The sequence below is a fragment of the Fusarium venenatum genome (genome assembly GCF_020744135.1).
Source record: "Fusarium venenatum strain MPI-CAGE-CH-0201 chromosome Unknown EDB82scaffold_1, whole genome shotgun sequence".
Lineage (NCBI taxonomy): Eukaryota > Fungi > Ascomycota > Sordariomycetes > Hypocreales > Nectriaceae > Fusarium > Fusarium venenatum.
Window position 1 is genome coordinate 3,281,665 of NW_027072129.1, and position 24,141 is coordinate 3,305,805.

The window sequence follows — 24,141 nt, forward strand, 5'->3', positions numbered from 1 at the left end:
CATCATGACTGACTTGCATTACCAGAGTCGACTGTTAAAGGCTTAAAATTAAAAGACCATCAGTAGGAAGCAGATTGTTGATGATAGTACTGGCTGCATTTACAGCTTTGCATCCAGCTTCGAGGCTCTATCTTTTGCAATATCGCACATTGCCTGACATAAGAAGTCAGTAAGAGAAACCCAATGCGCGAATCATTCATACCTGCAACGCCTCATCAGTCTCCTTGGAAAAGTCACCTCTTGAGATTCTGAACTTCATGTTCTCCATGATCTCCGGTCTTCCTCGCCCATTCACAAAGACGACGTAACGCAGTCCTGGGAACTTTTTCTCATATTCTTGATTCAGTCTATTCAACTCCTCGCCCTGACCTTGCAAGTTGGCCTGCTCTGCTGCTGACTGTGCAGATTCGACCTTTTTGGCTCCTAAGCGAGGGTGAGATCCGAGGATGGAGAGAAGAGTCTTATCTGGGTTGGTTGGAGAGCTGGAGGCTGCGAGCGAGACAAGACGGGATCTGCAGGCGTCAATGAGTTCGGGGTAAGATGTGTACTCTGAATCTCTCAGGACTGGAATGAGAGTTGAGTGAATTGCCGGACTCGGTTCGAACAGGAGGTCTAAAGTCTTGATTTGTTCGGCCTCGTCTGCTATACGAAGCTCGTTGGGTGGTAGGAGATCCATGATGGGTATTGAAGTTGGTGGGTTAACAGCCAATTATCACCAGATGTTCACTTATAATTTAAATAGACATGTACCAGGTAGATCATCACCGAAATATCATTATCGACACTACACCACTTTATATCGGATTCCGGAGACATGCGAAACTACTATTACCGGTCCTCCCCGGGTCAAGACATGCATGAAGATGATGGCTGATAAGATACGGATATGACGAACATGTTCTTATCTTATCATCCCGTGATTCCAAAAGCTCTGGTCAGTGCACCGGCAAAATCTCGACTAGGCGATTGTCGTCGCAACAGAGCTTCGAGACGACGGATTGCGCTTTACCTGACGACAAGCAATTGAAAGCTCCACGAGCTCAAAATCGCAGTCGCCATGCTTTGTGGAAGTATGTTGCCCACGCTCGCCATCAGAAGCTAACAGCGCGCTAATATCTTGACAGTTTCTGGAGAGGCTCCTCAAGAGCCCGTCGTGTCTAAGAAGTCCGGTATGTTGTATCATCAATAACATCAACACGGCAACTAACCTGTCGCAGGTGTTGTCTACGAGAAGCGCCTTATCGAGCAATACATCAATGAACATGCCACAGAGCCCGATTCTGGAGAGGCCCTGACCGCCGAGGATCTCCTCCCTATCCATTCGTCGCGTATTGTCCGACCGCGTCCTCCTACCCTCACATCCATCCCAGCCCTCCTCGCGACCTTCCAGAACGAATGGGACGCGCTCGCCCTCGAGACATACAACCTCAAGGAGCAGCTCGCACGCACCAGGGAGGAGCTTGCTACAGCACTGTACCAACATGATGCCGCCGTGCGAGTTGTTGCACGACTTACGAGGGAGCGAGACGAGGCCAGAGATGCTCTGAGCAAGGTCACTGTGACTGGAGGTGCCGTTGATGGTGATCAGATGCAGGTTGACAGTGTGGAGAAGCTGCCACAAGAACTAATCGAGAAGGTGGATGAGACTCATCAGACGTATGTGATAAGTCGACAAATACGAAGACACTGCAGAAAGCTAACATTGGATTCAGACTATCAAAGGGTCGCAAGAAGCGCCCTGTCCCTGAGGGCTGGGCCACCGGCGAAGAGATCTCAGCTTTCGAGAGCGCGGCTACCCACTCACTCCCCGTTCCTGATGCTACAGCTCTCAGCGTAGGAGGAGTTAACGCAGCCATCGGAGGCTTGAAGGGCCAGGCCGTTATCTACTCTACTACTGAGGACAAGGTCGAGCTATCAATCTCCGTGGAGGAACCCATTACAGATGCTGCCTGGGCCGAGACCCGTGTTATCTTTGCGACTGGCCAAGGAAGCGTCAAGGTCTTCGAGGAGGGTAACCAGGTTGCTTCGCTGAGCGAGCATGCCGGTGCTGCTACCGCATTAAGCCTTCACCCCAGCGGTGAGATTCTGGCTTCCGTCGGTACGGATAAGAGCATCGTCTTTTACGACTTGGTTGCACAGAAGCGCGCTGCCCGTGCTTACACTGATGCCAGTAAGTTGCATAACCCCTGGCACATTGAGTGTTTGCTAACATGATTCCAGCTCTTACCGCTTGCGCATTCCACCCCGATGGTCACCTCTTTGCTGCTGGTACCACTTCTGGTGAGATTAAGCTCTTCATGACCAACACCCTCGAGCAGGCTGCTTCCTTCAGCCTTGGTGCCCCTATCCAGGCTCTCAGTTTCTCTGAGAACGGCTACTGGTTCGCTGCTATAGCTAAGGGACAAACTATGGTCACCATCTTCGATCTACGAAAGGAAGGAGACGCCGCCGTCGCCAAGGTTCTCGAGACCGGCGGACCGGTGCAGTCTCTGGCCTGGGACTACAGCGGTCAGTTCCTTGCCACCGGCGGCGCTGCTGGAGTGACTGTGCAACAATTCACCAAGTCTACCAAGAAGTGGAGCGAGCCCGTGAAGAGCTCCACACCTTCCGTCTCGGTTCGATGGGGAGAGTCTGCGAAGCAGCTAGTGACAATTAACGGAGAGGGTGTGGTCAGCATACTTGGTACAAAGGAATAGACAATGGTGGATTTAGACGAAACTATGCACTGAAAGGAGATGGCTGGATGATTCCCTGGAATTCCTGTATTTATAAAGGCCTGCGACAATGGGTCAAAGCAAAGCACAGAAGGTGTTTGAAAATTGATAATTAAGGATTTTGTTTATTTAGCATCATTGTTTACTTTCTAAATTTGAAGTCAATAAATAAACGCAGTTCAGAATTTCAGCCTCAAAACATGAATGAAAGCCCATAGTGGAGCTCAGGTAGGCGCCCCTAGTGGGTAGCAGAAAAAAATGGCCTCCTAAGTCTTGGAGTATAAAAATAAGCAGTCTAACAACTATACTGTAAGGAGCATAAAGTGACCTACTAATTTCGTCTCTTATGCTTCCAGCGGTCAATTTTTCTCATACCCTGAGGGCGCCCGTCCATCATGTATCCCCCTGTACGGCAACCTTGACGCCTGTTGTTAGCGGTCCCTAGTGGGGTAATCATTGTCAGCATAGGCTGCAGGGTCGCTGCGCGCTAGATAGGTACTAAGCTTATCGCTAGGTTTCGTCACATGGACCTGGACGAGCCTTGCATCGAGTGTCAAACGAGCGACAATTCAATTTCAACTTTCTTTCTACTCACAGCCCATTCAACTTGATGCTTACCGACTTATCGCCCCGGGCTCCTTTTAAACGCCTCTTCTCAATACAATACAGATGCTTACGAATAGTTTGCACATGAATTTATACCACAGATGATACATTCTGAACCTGCCAGAATAGGGCACCGGGACGACTCAACCCTTGAGCTAATCGCCACTGCTCCTCATTTGCTTCACATTTCGCGCCGCACTTTGCTCACGATACACTGTGCACTCAACTACTTATCACGCGCATGTTCTGTGAATTCAACATAGTGGGCCATTCACCGCACATCAAAACTCGACAAACTTCGAAATATCCCATACGAAATCCTCCTCCATCCTCCAACAACATGGCCGAAAACAGCGATGACTTCCTCGAGATGCTGGAGGATCACCAGTTGATAGAGCTCGGGCTCGGGTTTGCCTCGCAAGTGCCTCAAAACAACCCTGAACCGTCTCTATTTCTTCCCAGCCCTTCGGCACCTCCTGCAACATTCGCTCCACGCCTACGCCCACGCCAAATCCCTCGCCCAAGCCTAGGACACACAATCGAACAGGCGGGTCGCCCGGTCAGAGTTCGCCGAAGCCGTGCTCCTCAACCTCAACTACATCCCGATCCCCATCTGCGCAACATACTAGCCCCGGAGCCAGCTCAGCCAGCACCCGTCATCGACCTTACGGAAGAGCCTGATTCTCCAGACATATCACGGCTGAGGGGCCTGCCAGCACAGAGTGCAAGGAATCCACGCCGAACGAATTCACAACGTATATCGCCCCCTCAACTGGCAAGAACGGATGGGACATTTGTTGGTCGATCGGCAAACGTAATTGATCTTACTGTAGACTCTCCCGAAGAACAGCGACCTTCCCGGCATTATCCACATGCTGGACGCATGATTCCGAGACCAGATGATCTGATTGAGGTTGAAATAATAAGCCAACGACAACGACCAGCTCTGTCTGCGGGATCGAGCTTTGCATTTGGGTCGTTTCGAGGACTGGTCATTGGTACCGACATTGACATCACTGCTGTATTCAACCCGCCCCATCTCGACATTTCACGTAATGCATATGCTCGCCAGCCGAGCCCCAAACCACGCATGTCTACGCCTCCGCCAGCCCAAGAAGGCTTCACCCGAAATACCTGCACCGATCCCGAGAAGGAGTCAGAAAGCGTCGTTATTTGCCCAGCATGTGACGAGGAACTGGCCTACGACCCTACGGGCTCTGTCACACAGAGCTCAGTTGGTACTGCAAAAGGAAAGCGCAAGCGCGCCCCCGGAGAGCACCATTTTTGGGCTTTGAAGAAATGCGGCCATGTAAGCTGCCTAGCTACCTACCTAGTCACCTTTTTAACCGTAACTAACAAGATCATAGGTTTATTGTGCCGATTGCTTCGAAAACAGGAAGCCTACAAAGACGAATCGCGACGGTGTGGGCTTCCGATCTCCAGATGCAAGGCCACCACATCTCGTGGGAAACGATCTCCGATGTGCTGTAAATGACTGCGATACAAAGGTGTCTGCAAAGACAGAGTGGGTCGGGATTTTCCTTTGATCAGTCGATGCTGATTTTCTCCTTTCGGGTTGGCGGATTTGGGGCAACGAAGTCATGAATGACAAAAGAGACACTATTAAGCATAGCATTGGCGTTTGGGACAGTATACCATCAATCACTTCTTTTTCCCCTTCCTCCTCTTTCCAAATCTAATTACTAGCAGAATTAGACTTCCCTGTACAACATTGGTGGTGAAACTTCGTGCTTTAACTGTTGATAGACAGTAAAATGGTCATGAATAGAATAGCTAATCAGACGGTTGAGATATCACTTATCAATCAACGATTAAATTCGAAACTCCGTCGCTATGTGACATTAAAAACATGTTTGCCACCCGCACCCAAGCAAAAGGGTGATATGCCAAATAACGAAGTAATCCTCCCTTCTGTTGTCCTAAACGCCAAAAAAAAAATCATGTAGCATCCCGCACCATGACCGTCATCCCATATCATACTCTTGTCCTTCCCATTTCTTCTGATATCGATACTGATCATCCAAGACGTGTCGTTAAATCATGAGTTCTAGCGCAATGTCGTCTACCCAATCTCCGCCGTATGACTCTTGCGAAGCACTAAGCGCAAAAGGCTCTTGTGACGGCCTCTGGTTCTCCTTGGTTTCTTGTGATGGCTGCCGTGCAGGGGGCGTTTGTTTCGGTGGTTCAACTCGCTTGGGAGTGTTCACGTTGTTGTTATGTGGTGCGAGTGATGTTCTATGGAGCTGTTGGTAGTGTTGCTTTGGCGTTTCCGTACGCTTTGGTGGAGAGGGTTTGTTGATGTGAGGTTTCTGTTGAAGTACAGGCGGTGCTGGTGTTTTTGGGGGGGGTTGTCGAGGCTGATTGTGTTGAATATGTTGTGGTGAGGGCTTGGCAAAAACTTGTGGCTTTTTGGCAGATTGGTCGGTTTTGACGACTTGGCGATTCTCGGTTTGAGCACGCTGAACTATACCAGCCCGTATTCGCGTTCTTTCACGCTGTTGAATCTGTTCCAATGCTGCTGTACGGCGACTTCGCTGGAGAGCAAGACACATTCTTTCATGAGATCCAGAGGATGTGAAGAAGCGCCTAGGTGGCGGAGGTGGTGATTCAGGGGCCGGGTTGAGTACCGGTAAGCGAAGTTGTTCTGGAGATTTTTCAAGTTCCTCAAACTCAAACTCTTCTTCCTCTTCTGCTATCGGCGCAAGATATAAGGGCGCCGATGGCATCGAGCTATCGTCGTCGTCCAGGTCTTCCTCGAGTTCGCGTGCTTGTTGAGAGGAAGAGGGGAAGAAGTCGTCCAAATTGTACAGGATGGCTTGAGTACTCATTGGCGGTTCTTGTCTTGGTGGTGATGAAGACCGTGCTTCCAAGTTTCGTGGTGAACGCTGGGGAAGAGGCGGTTTGATGAAAGTTGGGGAAGACGGACGGTGTAAGCCCAGATCCTTGGCGTAGCGATCGGATGCTGGCTTTTTGATGGTATCAACTGGCGGCTGCGTTACTGCCGAGTTTGTTTTGATAGAGCATCTTGGGATAGCATCGATAGCATGGCTTGTATTAGGGGCTGGCTTGTCCATGGCTGCTTCGATGTCTTCCAGCATACCAAGTGCCAGGTCCTCCTCAAAATCCTCGTCCAACTCGTCTTCCATGCCTTCAAGCTCGATTTCTGGTATTAGTAACCTCGGTACTGGCATTTGAGTCTCAGCTTGTAGTGGCGCCTCCTCTACAGGTTCGGTGGCGTCGTCTTCCTTTGTTTCTTTTAAAGGCTCTTCGATTCTTTGTTGTTCTGAGGAGGGACTCGGTGGTAGTTCTTGGGTTTTTGTTCTCATCCTGGTATCTCCAGTATCGGACACCTCCTCATAGTCTTCCAGTATATCATCCAACTTCCGTGTCTTCATAGCAGGTTGTTCCGTTTCATCATCGTTTGCGCTCGTAGTTTCTTCCATGTTATCATTGGTCTCTTTCGTCGTCGCATTAATCTTCTCGACTTCCTTTCCCTGAATATCCCTCTTTTTGGTAGACCCATTACCTCTCACAAACCACGAAATAGTCTCTTGGCTCGGTCGAACATTGACAAGTGGCATTCTCTTCTTCCGCTTTTCTTCCTTCTCGGCCAATTCCTTCTCCTTCTTCTTGTCCCGTACGACTTTAGCCTTGGCTGCCGCCTTTTCACGTTCGAATTCCTTTCTTATCCTCTCCTGTTCAACTTTCTCTTGTTTCCATTGCTCAGCTCGAGTGAGCTTCGGTCCCTTGTTTGCGGCTTTGTATGCATTCCGAACTTGTTTCGACGTCATGGGCCGCGGTGGCGGTTTGTCGGTAGTTTCATCGCGACCCGGGAATTTCGGGATGAGCGTAAAGGTTCTTTGGACCATTTTGGCCTTGGAGACGACATCTGGCCAAATTTGCGCGATGGACCAGGGTGATGAGGGATTGACGGTGGTGGTCGATGGGTAACAGACGCGCGGGGAATGGACTGACGCGAAGTAGAAACGAGATCACGTGGGTTCCGTCAACAATAACAGTCAAATGACTACTTCTGATAACGTCAACAAGTTGGTGAGAGATTCAATTGAGTCTATTATCTCATGCAGAAATAATCCTTGTATTATGAATTACTCATGTTAGGCCAATTGGCTTTACTTCTCAAGAGGCTCGACAGTTGGGTCCCAAGCACAAGGACTGTAGTCTGTGGTAGCCAAATCTTCCACTTCTTCCTCCGTCAGCTCAAAGTCGTACAGCTGAGTATTCTCCAGAATCCTCGAAGGCGTGACACTCTTCACCAGAGGTACATATCCCCTCTGCAAGCTCCATCGAAGCAGAACCTGCGCGGGTGACTTGCCATACTTGTCTGCAAGACCCTTGACCTTGGGATCGTCAAAACGATCGCCACGCACAATGGGACAGTACGCTTCAACTACGATGTTACGATCTTGACACCACTTGAAAATATCGGGTCGTGTCATCCATGGGTGTACCTCCCATTGTCCGACAGAGATGACACCTCCCTTGCCCGCTCCTCCACGTTCTGTCTCGAGCTCCTTTATGTAGGCCTCCAGCTCGTCCAGGTGGTGAACTCCGTAGTTGGAAACGCCCAGTGAGCGTACCTTTCCGGCCTCGACGCACTCTACAAGGGCTTTCCAGGCACCCTTTCGGGCATCAGATCCACCGTATGGGGCATGGATGAGGACAAGATCAAGGTAATCGAGCTTCGTCTCGTCAAGAGCAATGTCTACCTGCTTGTGGGCATTCTCGTAGTTCAGAGGAAACTGCCTGGTGAAAATCTTTGTTGTGAAGAAGACTTCTGAACGTCGAAGGCCAGCTGCTTGGATTCCTGCTGCGCTAGGGCCTTGGTTGTAATATCCTGATGCAGAGTCGATCTGAGAGTGTCAGTCAAGACCGCATTGAGATTAGATTTGAGAATTCCTACATGGCGGTAGCCTATCTCGAGAGCTTTCTTGCAGACTTCGGATGCCTGGTCCTTCGGACTGTATTACGTGATCAGTGCATGGTTTTGTTGAAGCATTACGCGGACTTACACCTGGTAGACCTAGGCACTAGTGTTAGGATAGCTTTGGGATGAGGGATAGAGTGGATAACTTACTCCATAGCCAAGAAGAGGAATCTGGTAACCTGAATTGAGCTTCTTGGTAGAGCTGAGGGCCAGTTTGGAAGTCATTCTGAAGGTCATACGCGGGTTCTGTGTGATGTTGAGTTGATGTTGATGTTGGTGGTGGGTTCGGTAGTGAGGGGAAGGTGTTACAATGATGATTCACTTATACGGCTGTTGGTTGATGAGAACCCACGACATTATATCTACAAAATCTAATCAAAGTGATCTCGGACTTCGGAATTAAGAGGTGAGTTACGTATCTTCGATTGATAAAAGTAAGCAGACTAAGTCAAAATTGTGAATTTATCGCGATGATCATGGATTGGTTTGGTTCGGCATCCGGGATTCAGCACGGACGTGGGGATGATCGAACTCCATTCGGTACCGACGTCGGCTTTTAATAACATCATATATGCCATGCTAATCAATCGTTATGTGCAAGACTTATAGACAATTAACTAAAAGTAACAGTAGTAGCTTGTATAGATTAACACAAAGTATCAGCGGACGAAGCAACTATAGGGTGGAAGATTACAAGATCGGTATGAGATCACATTAGGAGTGCAGGGTAACTTCTGAACATGATTTTCATCAATTCATATCTCATTTCTATTTTCTTTCTAGGTTACCCTAAATGACATTGTCAGCCATGCTGGGCAATTGGATATCTTTCTCCTCTTCCTCTTCCTCGCTCTCTTCTTCATCCTCGTCGAGATCCAACATAGGATAGTTGAGGATAGCAGCGATATCACCCAGCATGCTCAAGCGTTGACCACTCTCATGATCACTGCTAAGAATCCTTGCCTCACCGCCATCGCTTCGGACTTTTTCGACCAAAGCGACGTATTTCTTGCGAGTGGCAAGATCTTCACTTCGGAAAAGCGAGTTGTTGACCAGCAAAACACCGCCGCCAGGTCCCACTGCGCCATCGTTGACAGCCTTTTCAACGACAGAAGTACCGTACCATGCGCGCCCATCATCCAACTTTAGCCTATCGAATAGTTGATCGACATACTGGGTTTCACGAGCAAACTTCATGTTCTTCATACTCGACAGAACCTCGGGGCTCTTGAGAATTTCGTTAAGACTGTGAACATGTCCAGAGTTGGAGTGAATCACGGTGGCTTGCTTTGCTAGAGCTGTGAGAACCTTGTCTGCCTTATCTCGCCCTTGGTTGGCGATGTACTGCTTGAAGTCGCCAGCCACAAAGCCCGGGCTTGCCAGTAACAACGGCCGTGACTGAGAAAAGTCCATGGTTCGTAGAAGAGTTTGCAGTGTCTTCTCGTAGAAGCGGCGCATACCTGCGTCTTGGTCGGATGCTAGATCACGCTTTTTGGGGATCACACTCTCGACTCGGACCTTGAGGACAGTTCTGAACGCTGTGATAAGACAGATGTTGGCAAGACCTTCTTGCATAACTACAGCTGCCACGGCACCATCCTTGTCATCGGACAGAGTCTCCTGGAGGGTAGCTCTTGCGACAGAGTCCCATCCTTCTGGTTTGATAATAGTAAAAGGGCGGTTGACCTCGAGGTCAAGCGTGTGATGAGAGCCTAGGTTGACATATGGGTTCTCTGCAACAACGGTGCCAGAGACACGAAGTGATGAGATGACAGGGTCAAAGAAGGTGGATTTGACTTTGATAGCTAACTCAGTGTGAACACGCTCAGAAGCCGTACTGCCCGTGTTTGAAGTTGTAGTTACTTTACGGATGGCATGGGCGTGAATGATGTCGCTAGGCAGAATGAGGTTGTATGCATGCCACTATCGATAATGTTAGCGTTCTGACAAGCGGTGAAGATGGATCGAATCCGAATAGATAGGGCCTCTGGAGGTAAAAGCATGCGTTGCAAGGGTAGTGATGTAGATGATTATCTCGTGAGTCGAGATGAAAGATGAGGGTGTGACAATGATGGTGGGGGGAGGGGTAACGATAGAGACGATAGTAATATGTGGTAAAGTTTGAGAGTAGCAAGGAACAGGGGCTACTGACCATATCTTCGGGATCCTCGGGGAGAAGAGAGACGGTCTCATCTTCAAGGGTCTTTGGGACCTTGCGCGAGACCAACTTCATTTTGGTGGTTGCTTCTGTGGTTGAAAGCTGAAATGTGACGATGGATCTCGAGCCTCGGACCTCGGTTGGATTATTACTGCGAAAAACAAGAGCTGGCCCGTGCCTGTGCAGAGATGCAGATGATGGTTTGTTTCTGAGGTTGTGTCTCACTTGGTAGAAGTGCGGTGGTTAATATCTAAAGGTGGTGATGACGATAGTGATACTCTGATAGGTACCCAAAAGTCAGCGAGCCTAAGACGATGGATGTAGTGCGGCTAAGACCAGTAAGGCTGGACTGGTTTCGGCTTCCAACCTCGAAAAAAGAGCCAAGACAAACGTTGAGAACTTGAGGCTCAGCAGGTTGGACGTGATCGAGGTTTGTGTAGTGTGTAGGGCATTTACGGTAGTTGACGGCAGTTGTTCGAATACCGTTACTAGGTAGGTAGCTCTTCTTTACGGCTGTCAGTCAAAATCAGTCGATCCATTAAACAAGGATAAATTGGCGATGATGTCGTTGTTGGTATCGGTGATTGAGTGCGACCGGCCCGACGGGGTTTTCAAGCAGTCCGCTCAAATAAGGAGCACAGGATTGGTTAGAAGTCCCGAGTGGGACAAGTTAGACGATGACTCCACAGATGCAGATGTCGGATGCATAGCATTAAATCCTTGGCTGTTCGAGAACTCGGTCTCGAAGTTGATGTTGTGGAGTAAAATCGCATAACCAATACTGGGTATCCATAGATTCAGACACTAGAATAGGCACCTACTATTACTACTGTTTGCCCGCGGAGTGCGGAATTTGATTCAACTCCATGGCTTTTTACTAAACTTAATCTTTAGCGGAATTAAGTTGAGGTGTTTATTCTACCTACAAAGTACAGACAGATGAAAAATGGAACGATTTCTTGGCCTCGATTGGGTTCAGACCCAGTGCTAAACAGAGCCTTGGCATAGCACAATATAAACCTCTTCTGGAAGACCGGCACAATATGATCCACGCAACTACGTACATGAACCTCTTGGCGATTCGTACACATACCGACGTATGCATGCGACGTACGTCGGATTCTTCTTCGTGCCTTGCCTTGCCTCGGACACGAGGAAATAATGACTTCCCTGCATACAATGCAATGCAAGCATCTAGAGCGAGACAATTGTGCGAGACGGAACCACCAGCGAAGCGACACAGACTCACTTGTACATTTTATACTCTGGGCATACGTCGTTGACCTTACCATATTGACCAGGATTTTTAAAGCCTAATTAGGCATTCAATGCGGTTAAACTATCGAGCAGTGCGACATCAGATCATTTGGTATGGTTATCCTCGTTTATTTAAACAAATGCTGTTCTTGATATCACGACAGGTAATATATGGCATAATGACAAAGGTGCTTTTTGGTCTAGTAACCTAGCCTCTCTGTCATGGTCAATTCAGGAAAGACGTGAAAAGATGGCAACATATTTTAGTAGATATTGATCGATAACTACTGATTTTGATATGCCAAAAGTTAGAATGACTATTTACCCGTGTAGTACGTGTTGGTAAGTGCATTAGTTAGTTGATATGATAGTCTAGACTTTTATTTTAATTGCTTCCTTTTAAATTACCTATCCCGAATACGCGGATGCACCCCAAAATAGTCCCATGACTTTGCATGCCATAAGAACAATAAACGAGATATCAACAATTCGTTTAATCTGAGACATTTCACGATAAGCTTCTGAAACACGCCACAGGTTGGTTATTATCTTGCATCTACGTATTGCGGTCTGGATGTACATCTCACTGCAGTGGATTGTGGCAGTGTCTATTCATCATTCAGCCTTACTGTAATGGTATGCGATTAAATTACCACTTTGTTACGTAGAAACACTACCGTAAAATGCGGCCCCTCGTCAACTAATTCTCATACAGCAAGTACCCAGCCACTAAAGAGTTGTCCTGGTGAAAGCCATCGACCTGCCAAATCGGCTGTTTGCCCTATGAAGGAGCCCAGAAGAACTTGATTTGATGCACTCAGTTCCCAGATCTTCGCGCTTGAGGCTTGTCTTACCTCATTTGGGCCCATCCCATCCCCTTGCTTACTCCCATCTGAAAGCCGACAGCCGGGAAAGGTGTGATACATACCGTCTCGTTCATGTCCTCCTTGACTGTTTCGCTCTCTCAATTTACATTGGCAGTGACATGACAGCACAGCCCAGACCAGATTCGGTGCTTACCTGTTTCTTCTACACCCGAACTAGGTTGTGCTGACAGCCATCCTTACAACGCATCAGCTGCTCGTCCTTCCATCTGTCCAGTCACAAACTCGACTTGGTTCTCTTTTTTGCCATTCAATTTTCAGCTCTACTCTAGCACAAGGCTCCTCTTTTCTCATTCGTAGCTTCTATTCTCATGCCCCCTTTCTGCTCCTTTTATTCTTATACTACGCACCAAAAGGAGAACCTCTGGACAATTAACACTATTACCGTCCTGGTCAAGCTTACCCAGCCCTTTCTGACGGCCCACTACGCGGTTACTTGCTGTAAGTCGCCTAGGTACGTCCTTAGGGAACTCTGGTTGCTGTGCAGCACTGTTCCCAGCGCACTACAGCGCCAGTCGCATCCACCATCCACTACCAACCCCGCCAAGGCGACTTTCTTCGTTTTCGCTTAAGTTGGTTTCAAGAGAGAAAGCCAAATGCGAGAATAATTTCTGTCTTGCCGCCCTGCTGCACTTTAAACACCCGCCTCTTATTTTATTTTTATTTTGAGTTCTTTTATTTTTATCTACGTTCAAAAAGGACACGAAGAGAATACGCGCATTTCTCTAACGAGCATCGCCTCTTCTCTGTCGCTGTCTCCCTTGAATTGCTGTCCTGTCATCATCCACCACTACTTGTCTGACACCTGGAATTGGACCCTCACTCTGTCGGATACAAACTAACATCGTTTGCATATTAGTCCACCACATGCGAATAGGAGATAGGAGATAAATATCCACCAAAGGGCCTCATAACAGCACACCAAATCCTTACCGGTACTGCTACTGTATCTCTCAGTGCCCATCCGAGAACTAGATCTGCCTTGAAGCAAGCCATCCCAGCCTCATTGCTCGCTCTTCCCTCGTCTCGTACGCAGTACCTCGCTCTCGGACCTTTCGGATTGGACTTGGGAGCTTGTGAACCCCGGTCTCCGCCACGCCCACTCCTCGCTCACACCCCCACGAGTCTCCTCAAGTCCGTCAGTCAGTCAGCCAAGACCAGACCACACAGTCCCAGTCTTGCATTTTGCTCGGAGTCGGGGACGGACTGGACTCCTTCCACAACCTGCGCGTGGCCGACCGCCCGCGCGATCCGGTCTATCTTTCTTGAAAGAAGATTTTTTTTTTAGGGATTGGTTACCCACGCAGTATGGAAGATGTCGGCATTTAAGTCATTTCCAACTGTCCGGGGCGAAGGTGGTCTGTCTAGACGACGCGACTCTTCAGCCCTTTCCACCCTTCCCGAATCTGAGCCTCAAGTGCGCCGCCAGAGCCTCGCTGCCCGTTCCGATTCCCAAGGTACGTCTTTTATATATATGTCTTCTTACCCATGCCCCTCCATCTGGTCCTGTGGCCAAGTCACAATACCCTACTGTTGAAAAACCGAAGCGCATGTCTGCTCTAGTCCAGCTTATGCAGGGACTTGTTGTTACTGGAGCTTCATACGCACCTCAGGTTCTAATTTATTGGCCAATATCAAGCTGCCTATACATGCTACTATATTACTCTGTAAGCTTACGATTAGTCAAAGGTGCTGGTACTTCCCTGGACCTCCCATCGAGCAGGCTCTCGACTACACAACCATCTTTGTCCGGTTCTCAGAATGCAAAAGAAGCAAAGGACAAGAGGCCTTCGTTTAAATCTATTTCACCAACTCCCCCTCCCAATGCTGGACTTGACCCTCTAAGTACGGTTAGTATTTGTAACCGGTTGGGAGTGTGGCAAGACCACAACTAACGCGGACGCTTAGCAAATATACCTGCGAACCAACAGCAATACCGCAGAGCCTACTATTGCGCAACGGCTTCGAAGTCAGGGTCGGTCTGAAAGTGACAACATCCAGAGGCAAAGCTCAGAAGTCAGCAATTCTGCTGGAAACCCCCAGGATTCTAGCAAGGATCGGAGGAAAGGAGTGTCTTTCCTTAGCCGACTGGGAATGCGCGGAAGTTGGAGGAAAGATGATGACGTGTTGGACTCTGATTCCGAGTTGGGTGAACTACGAACCGACGGTGCGTATGCTCGAGCTCTCACGTCCGTCATGGGCGCAGGCGGTGGTTACATACCACTACACAAGGAACCTCCGCGATATATCCGAGTCAAGGCGCACAACAAGAAAGAAAGAGAGTATAACCACTTGTTCCTCGCGCAAGAACTTACCGCCTCTGAACACAAGCCACAAAATACTCACGGTCGAGCGGTAGCAACAGCAGTTGGGAGCAAAATCCTCCGAGGTGGTGATGCCATTTGGGCGGCCGAATTTAGCTTGGATGGACGATACCTAGCCGTTGCAGGAAAGGATCAGATCGTGCGCGTGTTTGCAGTTATTTCAACCCCTGAGGAACGCAAGGAACACGAGGAAGAAGAGGCGCAACATGGTACTCATGGCGAGAAGCTCAGTGCCCCGGTTTTCCGCACCAAGCCTGTGCGAGAATTCAGGGAACATACAGGCGAGGTACTTGCGTTAAGTTGGAGCAAGAACAACTTTTTACTCTCTTCCTCAATGGACAAGACTGTTAAGCTGTGGCATACGAGCAGGAATGATTGCCTATGCACCTTTGTTCACAAGGATTTGGTTACATCCATCGCCTTCCACCCTACGGATGATCGGTTCTTTCTTGCGGGATCGTTGGATGCGCAACTGCGATTATGGAGTATCCCAGACAAGAACGTGGCTTTCCAAGCGCCGGTGGGTGAGTTCATCACCGCTGTGGCCTTCTCCCCTGATGGTAGCATAGCCATCTGCGGTGTACTGAGTGGCTTGTGCACTTTCTATACTACCGAAGGACTGAAGCTCAAATATCAAATCCATGTGCGGTCCTCGCGAGGTAAGAATGCCAAAGGAAGCAAGATTACGGGCATTCGAACCATGACCATCCCAGAGGGGCCTGAAGCTGGGCAAGTCAAGGTTCTTGTTACTTCTAATGATTCTCGAGTTCGAATTTACAACCTAAACGACAAGGTGATCCAGGCCAAGTATAAAGGGTTGGAGAACCAGTCAAGTCAGATCAATGCACGCTTCAGCGACGACGCCAACTACATCATCTGTGGAAGTGAGGATCGCAAAGCATATATCTGGAAGGTCGGTTCCCAGGATGACATCAAGGATAAGCAACCATACGAATCGTTTGATGCCCACCCTGAAGTTGTCACCACAGCCTTGATGGCACCCATGAAGAGTCGGCAGCTGCTGAGTGCCTCGGGCGATCCCATCTACGACCTCTGCAACCCACCACCTGTGACCTTAAGAAGTCTCGAGGAGAGTACGCCGAGCCAGTCAGCTCCGTCCGAGGAAGAGAACGGCGATTCCCTTCATAGCAACAAGCGCCCGGAAGAAACACCCGCATATGTCGAGCGTTCCAGGCACCTTGACGGAAACATTATCATCACTACTGACAGAACGGGCAAGATCAAAGTATTCCGACAGGACTGCGCCCATAAGAAAAGGCAGCAGGGATTGTGGGAGTCAGGCTCTAGATTGTCCAATCGCCTGTCTGGCGTTGGTAGAAGTGGAAGTGTCATGACCAGAACGAGTGCTAGCAGTCGTGTACAGTCTAGGCGTGGATCGCTCACTATTCCTGGTCCCAACCCTATTCAACTTCAGCATGCTTCCGACAGAATCAACAGTTGGCGACAAGATATCGATGGAGGGCGACCCGGTCTAGCCCCCGCCCCAGCACGAAGCGAACGGTCCATGTCACCAAGTAAGCAGGCTCAGTCACCTGTCAATTCGGCTGCAAAGCTGGCGGCAGAGTCTCGAAAACAGCCTTACGCATCGAGTCTAATTACTCGTCCTGCCCCAACAAGTCCCGCTGGCAGTGGCTTGTCGCACCGTACCACGATTAGAGCTTCGAATGACCGTGATAGAAGTAACAGTATCACAAGTCCACCAACACCGAGTTTCAGTCTTATCAGCGCGTCTGACTCGGACGGCTTGAACGATCGAGAAGGTAGTTTCTGGAATCTAAGCAGATGGAGAAGTACCCGTCAGAGCAACCGTCACTCTTCCGTGTTGTCGAGTCCCAACGGATCTCCGAACCCGGGCCAAAGTCGTCCAGGGAGCGACTTCCTCAGCGTCAAGGACCGGTCATCCCAAAGGATGAGTCTGGGTATGAATGACTCAAAGCCTAGTCGCGAGGAGGTAACCAACCGACGGAGATCAGCAGGGCCTCGGTTGACATCGAGATTGTCGGTGCAGGGCGATAGCAAAAGTTTGGTTGAAGAGGAAGTCGATACACCCGAGCAGATAACCCCGACTAAGAAGCGGGTGGATTCTGGCGTTGGACGTATAAGTGACGAGTCGGCGACTTCTATTCAGCCATAACATTGAATGATGGTTTGGAGTTGGTTGATATTAACAGTATACAAAGGGGTTGGCGTTTTTGGTTGTTAGTCTATTTTAGGCTCAGGCCGTATACCATTTGGAGAGGCGTCTGATGGAGTATCGGTGCGCAACACATGTACCATAGCACACTTGGTTTTTTTTTTATTTCGAAGAGGAGCAACAGAAATCTGGTTAGGAGGAGGATTGAAAAAGGTGGTTGATAAGAGGACTCTCGAGAAGCGAGAAGAGTATGATGACGGTATGAGATCCGAGATTACAGCAAAGAGATACGTTCTCGGATTACACTGCGCTTAGCAAGCCACAGCGAACATTTATTTACTTGATTTATCTGTATATACAACTGGAAATACCACATAGTTCAAAAGGACCAAGACTACAACTGAGTTTCACAACTAAATCATGCGGTGAAGTAAAATGTGATCTATTCTTAGCTAACCGGCGCGGGCCATCCTACTTAAAACTATGCTTTTCGCATGGCTAAAGTCGTATTCCTAGCTCATGGTGATCTGTGGAATTGTGGTGATATATGCTGCCTGTCTGGTGCGCCTCGTTTCTAGGGGTATCCTTGCGAACCTGCGCTTCTAGAGCCGTTGCTTTGTAATGTTTTTGTTCTTTGAGAAAAGTTCTCGTTTAGAAGTTCTCATCGGTCTTGAGGGTGTTGTCCTCAGCAGGCTTTTCCTCATCACCACCCTTGGCCTTCTTGGCGTAGCCACCGATAGCGGCAGTCAGCTTGGGAGGGACGGCACCCATCAGGTCGCTGTCCTTGTCGCCGTTCTCGAAGAAGAAGAAGGCGGGGATGGATCGGATGCCCATCTCAAAGGCGAGGTCGGGGACATCGTCGGTGTCGAATTTGGCGAAAGCGAACTTTTCCGAGGTGTGCTCGGCGGCCTGCTTCTTGAAGATGGGGGAGATGGCCTTGCAGGGACCACACCACGAGGCGGAGGCCTGGAGGGCGACGTAGGGGGTCTTCTTGACAAGCTCGTCGAATTGAGCCTTGGAGGTGATCTCCACGACGACAGAGTCAGAAGGGGCGGCCATTTCGGATGAGGTTGTGTGAGGTTTAGGTTGGTGTTTTGGTGGTGATGGAAGTTTGAGGGGTTTTGGTGGGGGAGTAGAGGGGGAATTGATTTATATAAATATTTTGATGGAGGGGTAGTTTTGGAAGTAGAAAGAAAACAATGCGAGTTTGGATCTAAAGTTAAGTGGATATTATGGTTTATATATGAGTGAGTAAGGTGTAGAATTTCTAGAAGCTCCAGCCAAGGTTTCAGGCGATTACATTGATTTGATTAGTGTACAGTAAACAAATCTCCGGGAGTCGGTGGGTGATGAACAAGCCAGGCTATATGACACAATCAATCCGTTACTGTATTAATCGTGAAATTTCGGAGGGCGTAAATGACGTGGGAAGTTCTCTGCCCCGAGTGCCGGGAACCATCAACAGTAAGTGGACGCTGACAAAAGCAGAATTAAAAATGACCCAATCCAAATGCATGTTGGAGCCGAGGCAAGGGTATATACATCATGTACATATTCAATGCTTGTCAAACCATTTGGAATCAATAGTTCCGGATCTGCGAATACGACCGAACGGGTGATATGGGGCGTTGCATGAATTTATCAGCAGTAGTACTTTTGTATGTACTCACTCTACAGGGTATTATTGATCAAGGCTAAATGAATGAGATTACATTGTGTGACACTTCATGTAATCCAAAACCAGACACGTAACAGTTTAGTGGTTAATCTTGAATATTCAATTTGCGACTGAAAATGTCTTGTCAGTATCATTTTTATCTTATTTCATCTTATTGATCTATCGCATTTGTATTTATTGTTCGATTCTGCGCCGGTAAATCTTCGGTTACAGCCCCGCGTCATGGCGGGGTTCCTTTTAGTCCCTAATTTATTTTTTCTGCCATCCTTGGAGGGGCACCAAAAAAAGACGGCGATAACAAAAATTCAGTCTTTTTTGTATATCACCACAAACAATTCCAACAATCAGCCACATTAATCCGAAATAATGGCGAAGCGAACCGCTGAGGCCGATCACGGCGATGCGCTCAAGGGCGGCGACCGTCCTGAGCAGATGGACATTGACGACAACAACAAGGAGATGGGCGAGTTTGAAGATGAGTTCGAGGACGAGTTCGAGAGCGAGGATGAGATTCTCGAGGCTGGTGTTGATGGACGCCCTGATGCTGAGCGAGAGGCTGAGGAGAAGGGTAAGCTATCCATTTGACATGAAAACGAGCAACATGGTTTCTAACATTGCGATTGCAGACGCTATGGAAGTCGACCAAGACCAAGGAACCTTTATCGTCGGACGAAGCAAACTCGAGCCTGGCCAAACCCTTGCTCCCGATCTGACCACCTACGAGATGCTGCACAACCTCAGCACTCCCTGGCCATGCCTCTCCTTCGACATTCTCCGCGACAACCTCGGCGACAACCGCAAGGCTTACCCTGCCACCATGTACACCGTCTCTGGAACCCAGGCTGAGACCGGAAAGGACTCAGACAATCAGATTATGGTTATGAAGTTCAGTGGTCTTAGCAAGATGGACCGCGGCGATGAGGGTTCCGACTCGGAAGACGATGATGACGAAGATGCTGATCCTATCCTGGAGAGCAAGTCGATTCCTCTCAACTCTACCACCAACCGTATCCGCGCCCACCAGATTCCTGGCCAGGAGGCTGGGCGACCTGGAACGACTCTCACTGCCACCATGACCGAGTCTAGCAATGTCTTCATCCACGACATTACTCCTCACATTGCCTCATTCGATAACCCTGGTACTACCATTTCCGCTCAGCAGAACAAGCCTATCTCTACCATCCGCGCACACAAGACTGAGGGTTACGCTCTTGACTGGTCCCCCCTTGCCCCCAACGGCAAGCTCCTTACCGGTGACAACGATGGTCTCATCTACGTGACAACACGCACCGACGGAGGTGGCTGGGTCACTGACAACCGACCTTTCCAGGGCCACCAGAGCAGTGTTGAGGAGTTGCAGTGGTCGCCGTCCGAGGCTTCTGTATTTGCCTCTGCCTCAAGTGACGGCACCGTTCGCATCTGGGACGTGCGATCCAAGTCTCGCAAGGCTGCCATCACCATGCAGGTGTCAAATGTTGATGTCAACGTCATGTCTTGGTCGCGCCAGCAAACTCACCTCCTCGCCTCCGGTGACGACAACGGTACCTGGGCCGTGTGGGATCTCCGCCAGTGGAAGGCCAGCTCTGACAAGCCCCAGGCCATCGCCAGCTTCAACTTCAACAAGGAGCAGATCACCAGTGTCGAATGGCATCCCACCGACGACTCTATTGTTGCCGTTGCCGCCGCCGACAACACTGTTACCCTGTGGGATCTGGCCGTCGAGCTGGATGATGAGGAGAGCAAGGACACAGCCGGCGTCAAGGATGTGCCGCCCCAGCTCCTGTTCGTGCACTACCTGAAGGACGTTAAGGAGGTACACTGGCACCCCCATATCACGGGAAGCTTGGTCGCCACGGGAGAGGAGTTCAGCGTCTTCAGGACGATCAGCGTATAGAGCGCTTTTGCGCACAGGAGTTTGCTGTGCAGGATGAACGACTAGGATGGAAAAGTTTAGACAGGTTCCAAGGAGGAATCTGCTATTGATTGAACGGCATGGCACGGCGTATAATGAGATCTACGTTTTTGATTTGATAGATGAAAATGAGAACGTTTTTGGGTTTTGATTAACTCACTGTTCAAAGAGTTGTATGATTCTATGAGACTTTGTATCCTTTTCGTGAGCCAGAAATGTCAGTGCTGCTGTTTTACCACGCTGAAATCCTTTCCATATTGAGACAGTTGACATCTCCTGTGCCTCTATTCGAAGGTCCTACTATGAGTATGTCACTCTGGACCAAAGATTAAACAAACACCCGAAACCCACTCAACTTGATGGATCAAAAGATCCGATGGTATTCTTCTAGCTTGCTTCATCTTTTCAACTGGAGGCCTAATCCCGCACTATATTAGCCCTACCGCTGTATCCATTGACTACCTAAGGAGATAAGTGAAGAAACCAGCAGAATCATGGGAAAAAAGACCGAAATTGCATTTCCTCGCCATGGATGATTTCCATCTGATATCCCCATCTCAGGGTCCAGCCGCTAAATAAGTTCAGCACTAAGTCAGGAACGAAATTTCCTAGTAGCCCCTGGATAGCATCGCCTCCTGGCTAAGTCACCTGTAGTGGGCGGATCTCCTTTTGTTATTTCCGCTCTGGAAACTGTGTGGAAGCCCCGGTTCGAAACGGACATTTGCTTTTTATTCTGCTAGTAGGCTTGCGCCATGCTGGCTGTGCTCTTGGAAAGGGGGGTGTGAAGAATGAAGCTGTGCCTCCACAAGTGCACAATGTCAGATTTACACAGGAGATTGTGGCTGTTCATATGCTTCAATCGGGGTTGAGAGCGAAAAATGACGGTTTTTAGCTGAAGGTAACTTCAGGCTCTGGCACAAAAGAGGGTGATTGTTATGAAAATAGATATGGATTCGATGTGTCTCGAGCTAGGGTGTTTATATGATTTCAGATGGTTACTGGTGAAAGGCAATCCGTTGACTCGGGACTGTGTAAGTTATGGGGATCGGAGTACACGACTGTTGAAGAAACTATGCGTGAGATGTAACGTTGGACATATGCAGCTATCTTTTGTGCAACATGCCATGCTATGTGAGATTAGGCCAAGGACACGAACCGCGCCTTCAAACGTTGGCTAGTCGCTATTGTATACGACAGGGCTGAAAATATCTTCTGCTGATAACGACGTCATGGACCTCAGTTGTGCCTATCGCCCAACTCCCATAGTCTGTCATGAAGAATAAGTCAAGTCAAAGATAGTGAATACCAGGCAATGCAAGGATTAAGAGACTTTGTATTGAATCAGGTCTATAAACGCTTTTAAATGACACCATAAACCCCATCAAAATTTGAGCTATTGCTCCAGACGTTATACAAAAAAATGTCTACATTACGTTGGTCGTTCAATTACCATGGATAGGTACATAATTGTCGTTTGCTGGTATAACCAGACTAGGAGTAAAGATTGGCCAGAATTGTGGCTGAATGGCTAAGTAGCTTTCGGTGTATGCTTGAAGTAACTTCAATTGACAGTTACGATCCACTTCGATGCCGATTTTACTTTGACGAATCTCGGTTCTCGGTGGTGGGAAGAGCGTTCTTCTTGGCCTCGTTCTCCTTGACCTTGGCCCACGCATAAACGATACCGGAGACGAAACCAATAAAGATAGCTGAAACGGATCCGAAGGTGACGGGGGCGGCGAAGAAGATGAGACCGGAGACAGCAATAGGCAGCTTGTTGAGGGCACCGACCATAGAGTAGGTAGTGGAAGAGGTAACTCGGATGCACCAAGCAGAGCAGTAAGAAATGAAGATAGCAGCAAGACCAGAGTAGATAATGCCGATCATCATGCGGTTACGGGTATCTTCAGGGAAGTTCTTGGCCAAGTTGGCGCTGGACCAGTCCTCAGTGACGAGCGAGCAGAAGACGAGGACGGGAATGGTGAGCAAGTTGTTGTAGTACATAGCTGGCAAGATGTTAGCGATTTTCTATCGAGTCAAGGCTTTTCGAGATGGTGCCGTCTCATAAAGTGTACTTACTGTCCCAATCCTTGAAGTTCATCTTGTGAATGACCTTGCGCATGCCCAGAACATAAGAGGCTGAACAGATAACGTTCATAGCCATCCAGAAGTAACCAGCGTTCAATGTGGCAAGCGCATCGGCATCACCAGTGGTAGCACTGTAGTCACCAGAGATAGCGCTCTTGATATCAGCCCAAGCAGCAACGACGGAGCTGAGAACCATGAGACTGAACGAGGCGAGAGCGGTGGATGTAACAGAACCTCCGAACCAGAGAACCTCACCATAAGCGATGGCAATGATGGTCAAGTTCTTGAAGATGGTGTAGACAGGCACGGAGAGGTACTGAAGAGCCTTGGTACTGGTGTAGATCATACCAACAAGGACGAGCGAAATAGGATACCCTGATCATGATCGCATTAGCCATTGCCCATGCAAGGCACATAGGGACCAGAACTTACACTTCTTAATGCGGTCCATCTCCAGAGGAGCAAGGGACTTGATCATGCCGAACTGCTTGCATGCTGTGATGGCAACAATGCATACAATTGACTAGAAATTCAAATACCAAATTAGACTGCATTTCTAAAACGCGGGGCACAACGAAAGCTTACCTGAACTGCAAGATAGAAGAAAGTCAGGTTCCATGAAGTGCCAGAAACGACATACTTGTTAACAACAGTCATGGAAATAGAGGAAAGACAGTAGGCAAGGATAGAGAAAGGTCCGCTGTTCTCAATCTTGGCCGTGAAGCCTCCAGGCTGCGCAGGGAGGGCGTCAGTGCCAGGGCCACGACCAACAAGAGAGTCGTTCTCCTTCTCGCCATCACCAATGTTGTTCTCGTTGGCGACCTCGGGCATCTTGGCCACGAAGTCGTCGTTCTTCTTATTCTGGTCGGCCATGGTTGTGTCGAGACGTCGATCGCAAACGGTGAGGTCTTGTAAAAGAGTGGACGAACGGCAGGGAGTCGTTCAGATTTGATTCAACGCGCGATAAGAAAAGTGACGAATTCAAGAAGAGAAGAGGATAAGCGATGCACGGGACAGGACAAGACACGACAAGAAATGAGAGCCGGTTGTGATGTGGTCTCCAAATTAAATCGATCCGGTCAATTGGCAGAAGGCCAGCGTGGAGATGCCAAGTCTAGTGGATAGGGATAAAATAGAAGATTGGAAAAAAAGAAGGAAGGGTGTGCAACTGTAACTGAACGGTGCAAGCCAAGGCAATCGATGCAATGGGAGAATGAGCAAAAAAGGGGGCTTCTGGCTTGGCTACATGTCACACATATCCTGGTAGAGTACTTGCCCACTGTTTTTCTTGCGCCGCGTAAGAGTCAATAAGTGCAACTATCGGTTATGATCATATGCATGCTGACGATGCAGCACCGGAGATAACGAGGCGTGCTTTGTGTGGATATGATGCATA

General features: G+C 48.9%; 10 protein-coding genes across 10 annotated transcripts; 4 read left to right on the forward strand and 6 right to left on the reverse strand.

Moving 5' to 3' along the window:
* Positions 1 to 10: 10 nt before the first annotated feature.
* EDB82DRAFT_485162 (Oxo-4-hydroxy-4-carboxy-5-ureidoimidazoline decarboxylase) lies at positions 11 to 867 on the reverse strand. Its single transcript, XM_025731322.2, has 2 exons — positions 203 to 867; positions 11 to 153 (listed from the first exon to the last, which is right to left on the reverse strand). Exons 1-2 carry the CDS (start codon positions 674 to 676, stop codon positions 100 to 102), a joined length of 528 nt encoding a protein of 175 aa, XP_025590358.2. The 5' UTR covers positions 677 to 867; the 3' UTR covers positions 11 to 99.
* EDB82DRAFT_485165 (WD40-repeat-containing domain protein) lies at positions 868 to 2,892 on the forward strand. Its single transcript, XM_025731320.2, has 5 exons — positions 868 to 1,070; positions 1,125 to 1,169; positions 1,218 to 1,656; positions 1,713 to 2,170; positions 2,221 to 2,892. Exons 1-5 carry the CDS (start codon positions 1,058 to 1,060, stop codon positions 2,694 to 2,696), a joined length of 1,431 nt encoding a protein of 476 aa, XP_025590357.1. The 5' UTR covers positions 868 to 1,057; the 3' UTR covers positions 2,697 to 2,892.
* A 369-nt stretch (positions 2,893 to 3,261) lies between these two features.
* EDB82DRAFT_485166 (uncharacterized protein) lies at positions 3,262 to 5,146 on the forward strand. Its single transcript, XM_025731319.2, has 2 exons — positions 3,262 to 4,629; positions 4,688 to 5,146. Exons 1-2 carry the CDS (start codon positions 3,562 to 3,564, stop codon positions 4,865 to 4,867), a joined length of 1,248 nt encoding a protein of 415 aa, XP_025590356.2. The 5' UTR covers positions 3,262 to 3,561; the 3' UTR covers positions 4,868 to 5,146.
* On the reverse strand, positions 5,147 to 7,275 carry EDB82DRAFT_570888 (uncharacterized protein). The gene has a single exon (XM_025731318.2). The coding sequence runs from the start codon at positions 7,208 to 7,210 to the stop codon at positions 5,375 to 5,377; it is 1,836 nt and encodes a 611-aa protein (XP_025590355.1). The 5' UTR covers positions 7,211 to 7,275; the 3' UTR covers positions 5,147 to 5,374.
* Positions 7,276 to 7,378: 103 nt separating this feature from the next.
* EDB82DRAFT_485172 (NADP-dependent oxidoreductase domain-containing protein) lies at positions 7,379 to 8,803 on the reverse strand. The gene is made up of 4 exons (XM_025731317.2): positions 8,440 to 8,803; positions 8,375 to 8,385; positions 8,266 to 8,323; positions 7,379 to 8,215 (listed from the first exon to the last, which is right to left on the reverse strand). The coding sequence occupies exons 1-4, from the start codon at positions 8,524 to 8,526 to the stop codon at positions 7,475 to 7,477; spliced, it is 897 nt and encodes a 298-aa protein (XP_025590354.2). The 5' UTR covers positions 8,527 to 8,803; the 3' UTR covers positions 7,379 to 7,474.
* A 150-nt stretch (positions 8,804 to 8,953) lies between these two features.
* EDB82DRAFT_33248 (uncharacterized protein) lies at positions 8,954 to 10,764 on the reverse strand. The gene is made up of 2 exons (XM_025731316.2): positions 10,442 to 10,764; positions 8,954 to 10,212 (listed from the first exon to the last, which is right to left on the reverse strand). Exons 1-2 carry the CDS (start codon positions 10,520 to 10,522, stop codon positions 9,079 to 9,081), a joined length of 1,215 nt encoding a protein of 404 aa, XP_025590353.1. The 5' UTR covers positions 10,523 to 10,764; the 3' UTR covers positions 8,954 to 9,078.
* A 2,768-nt stretch (positions 10,765 to 13,532) lies between these two features.
* EDB82DRAFT_33342 (WD40-repeat-containing domain protein) lies at positions 13,533 to 17,378 on the forward strand. The gene is made up of 3 exons (XM_065607497.1): positions 13,533 to 14,045; positions 14,278 to 14,438; positions 14,497 to 17,378. Exons 1-3 carry the CDS (start codon positions 13,904 to 13,906, stop codon positions 17,065 to 17,067), a joined length of 2,874 nt encoding a protein of 957 aa, XP_065465448.1. The 5' UTR covers positions 13,533 to 13,903; the 3' UTR covers positions 17,068 to 17,378.
* Positions 17,379 to 17,718: 340 nt separating this feature from the next.
* Positions 17,719 to 18,126, reverse strand: EDB82DRAFT_420993 (thioredoxin-like protein; the record flags this gene model as incomplete). Its single annotated transcript, XM_025731314.1, has 1 exon — positions 17,719 to 18,126. The coding sequence occupies one exon, from the start codon at positions 18,124 to 18,126 to the stop codon at positions 17,719 to 17,721; it is 408 nt and encodes a 135-aa protein (XP_025590351.1).
* A 661-nt stretch (positions 18,127 to 18,787) lies between these two features.
* Positions 18,788 to 20,803, forward strand: EDB82DRAFT_570893 (WD40-repeat-containing domain protein). The gene is made up of 2 exons (XM_025731313.2): positions 18,788 to 19,313; positions 19,372 to 20,803. The coding sequence occupies exons 1-2, from the start codon at positions 19,112 to 19,114 to the stop codon at positions 20,637 to 20,639; spliced, it is 1,470 nt and encodes a 489-aa protein (XP_025590350.1). The 5' UTR covers positions 18,788 to 19,111; the 3' UTR covers positions 20,640 to 20,803.
* A 1,166-nt stretch (positions 20,804 to 21,969) lies between these two features.
* EDB82DRAFT_485215 (uncharacterized protein) lies at positions 21,970 to 23,998 on the reverse strand. Its single transcript, XM_025731312.2, has 4 exons — positions 23,331 to 23,998; positions 23,178 to 23,268; positions 22,737 to 23,120; positions 21,970 to 22,663 (listed from the first exon to the last, which is right to left on the reverse strand). Exons 1-4 carry the CDS (start codon positions 23,616 to 23,618, stop codon positions 22,254 to 22,256), a joined length of 1,173 nt encoding a protein of 390 aa, XP_025590349.1. The 5' UTR covers positions 23,619 to 23,998; the 3' UTR covers positions 21,970 to 22,253.
* Positions 23,999 to 24,141: the final 143 nt, after the last annotated feature.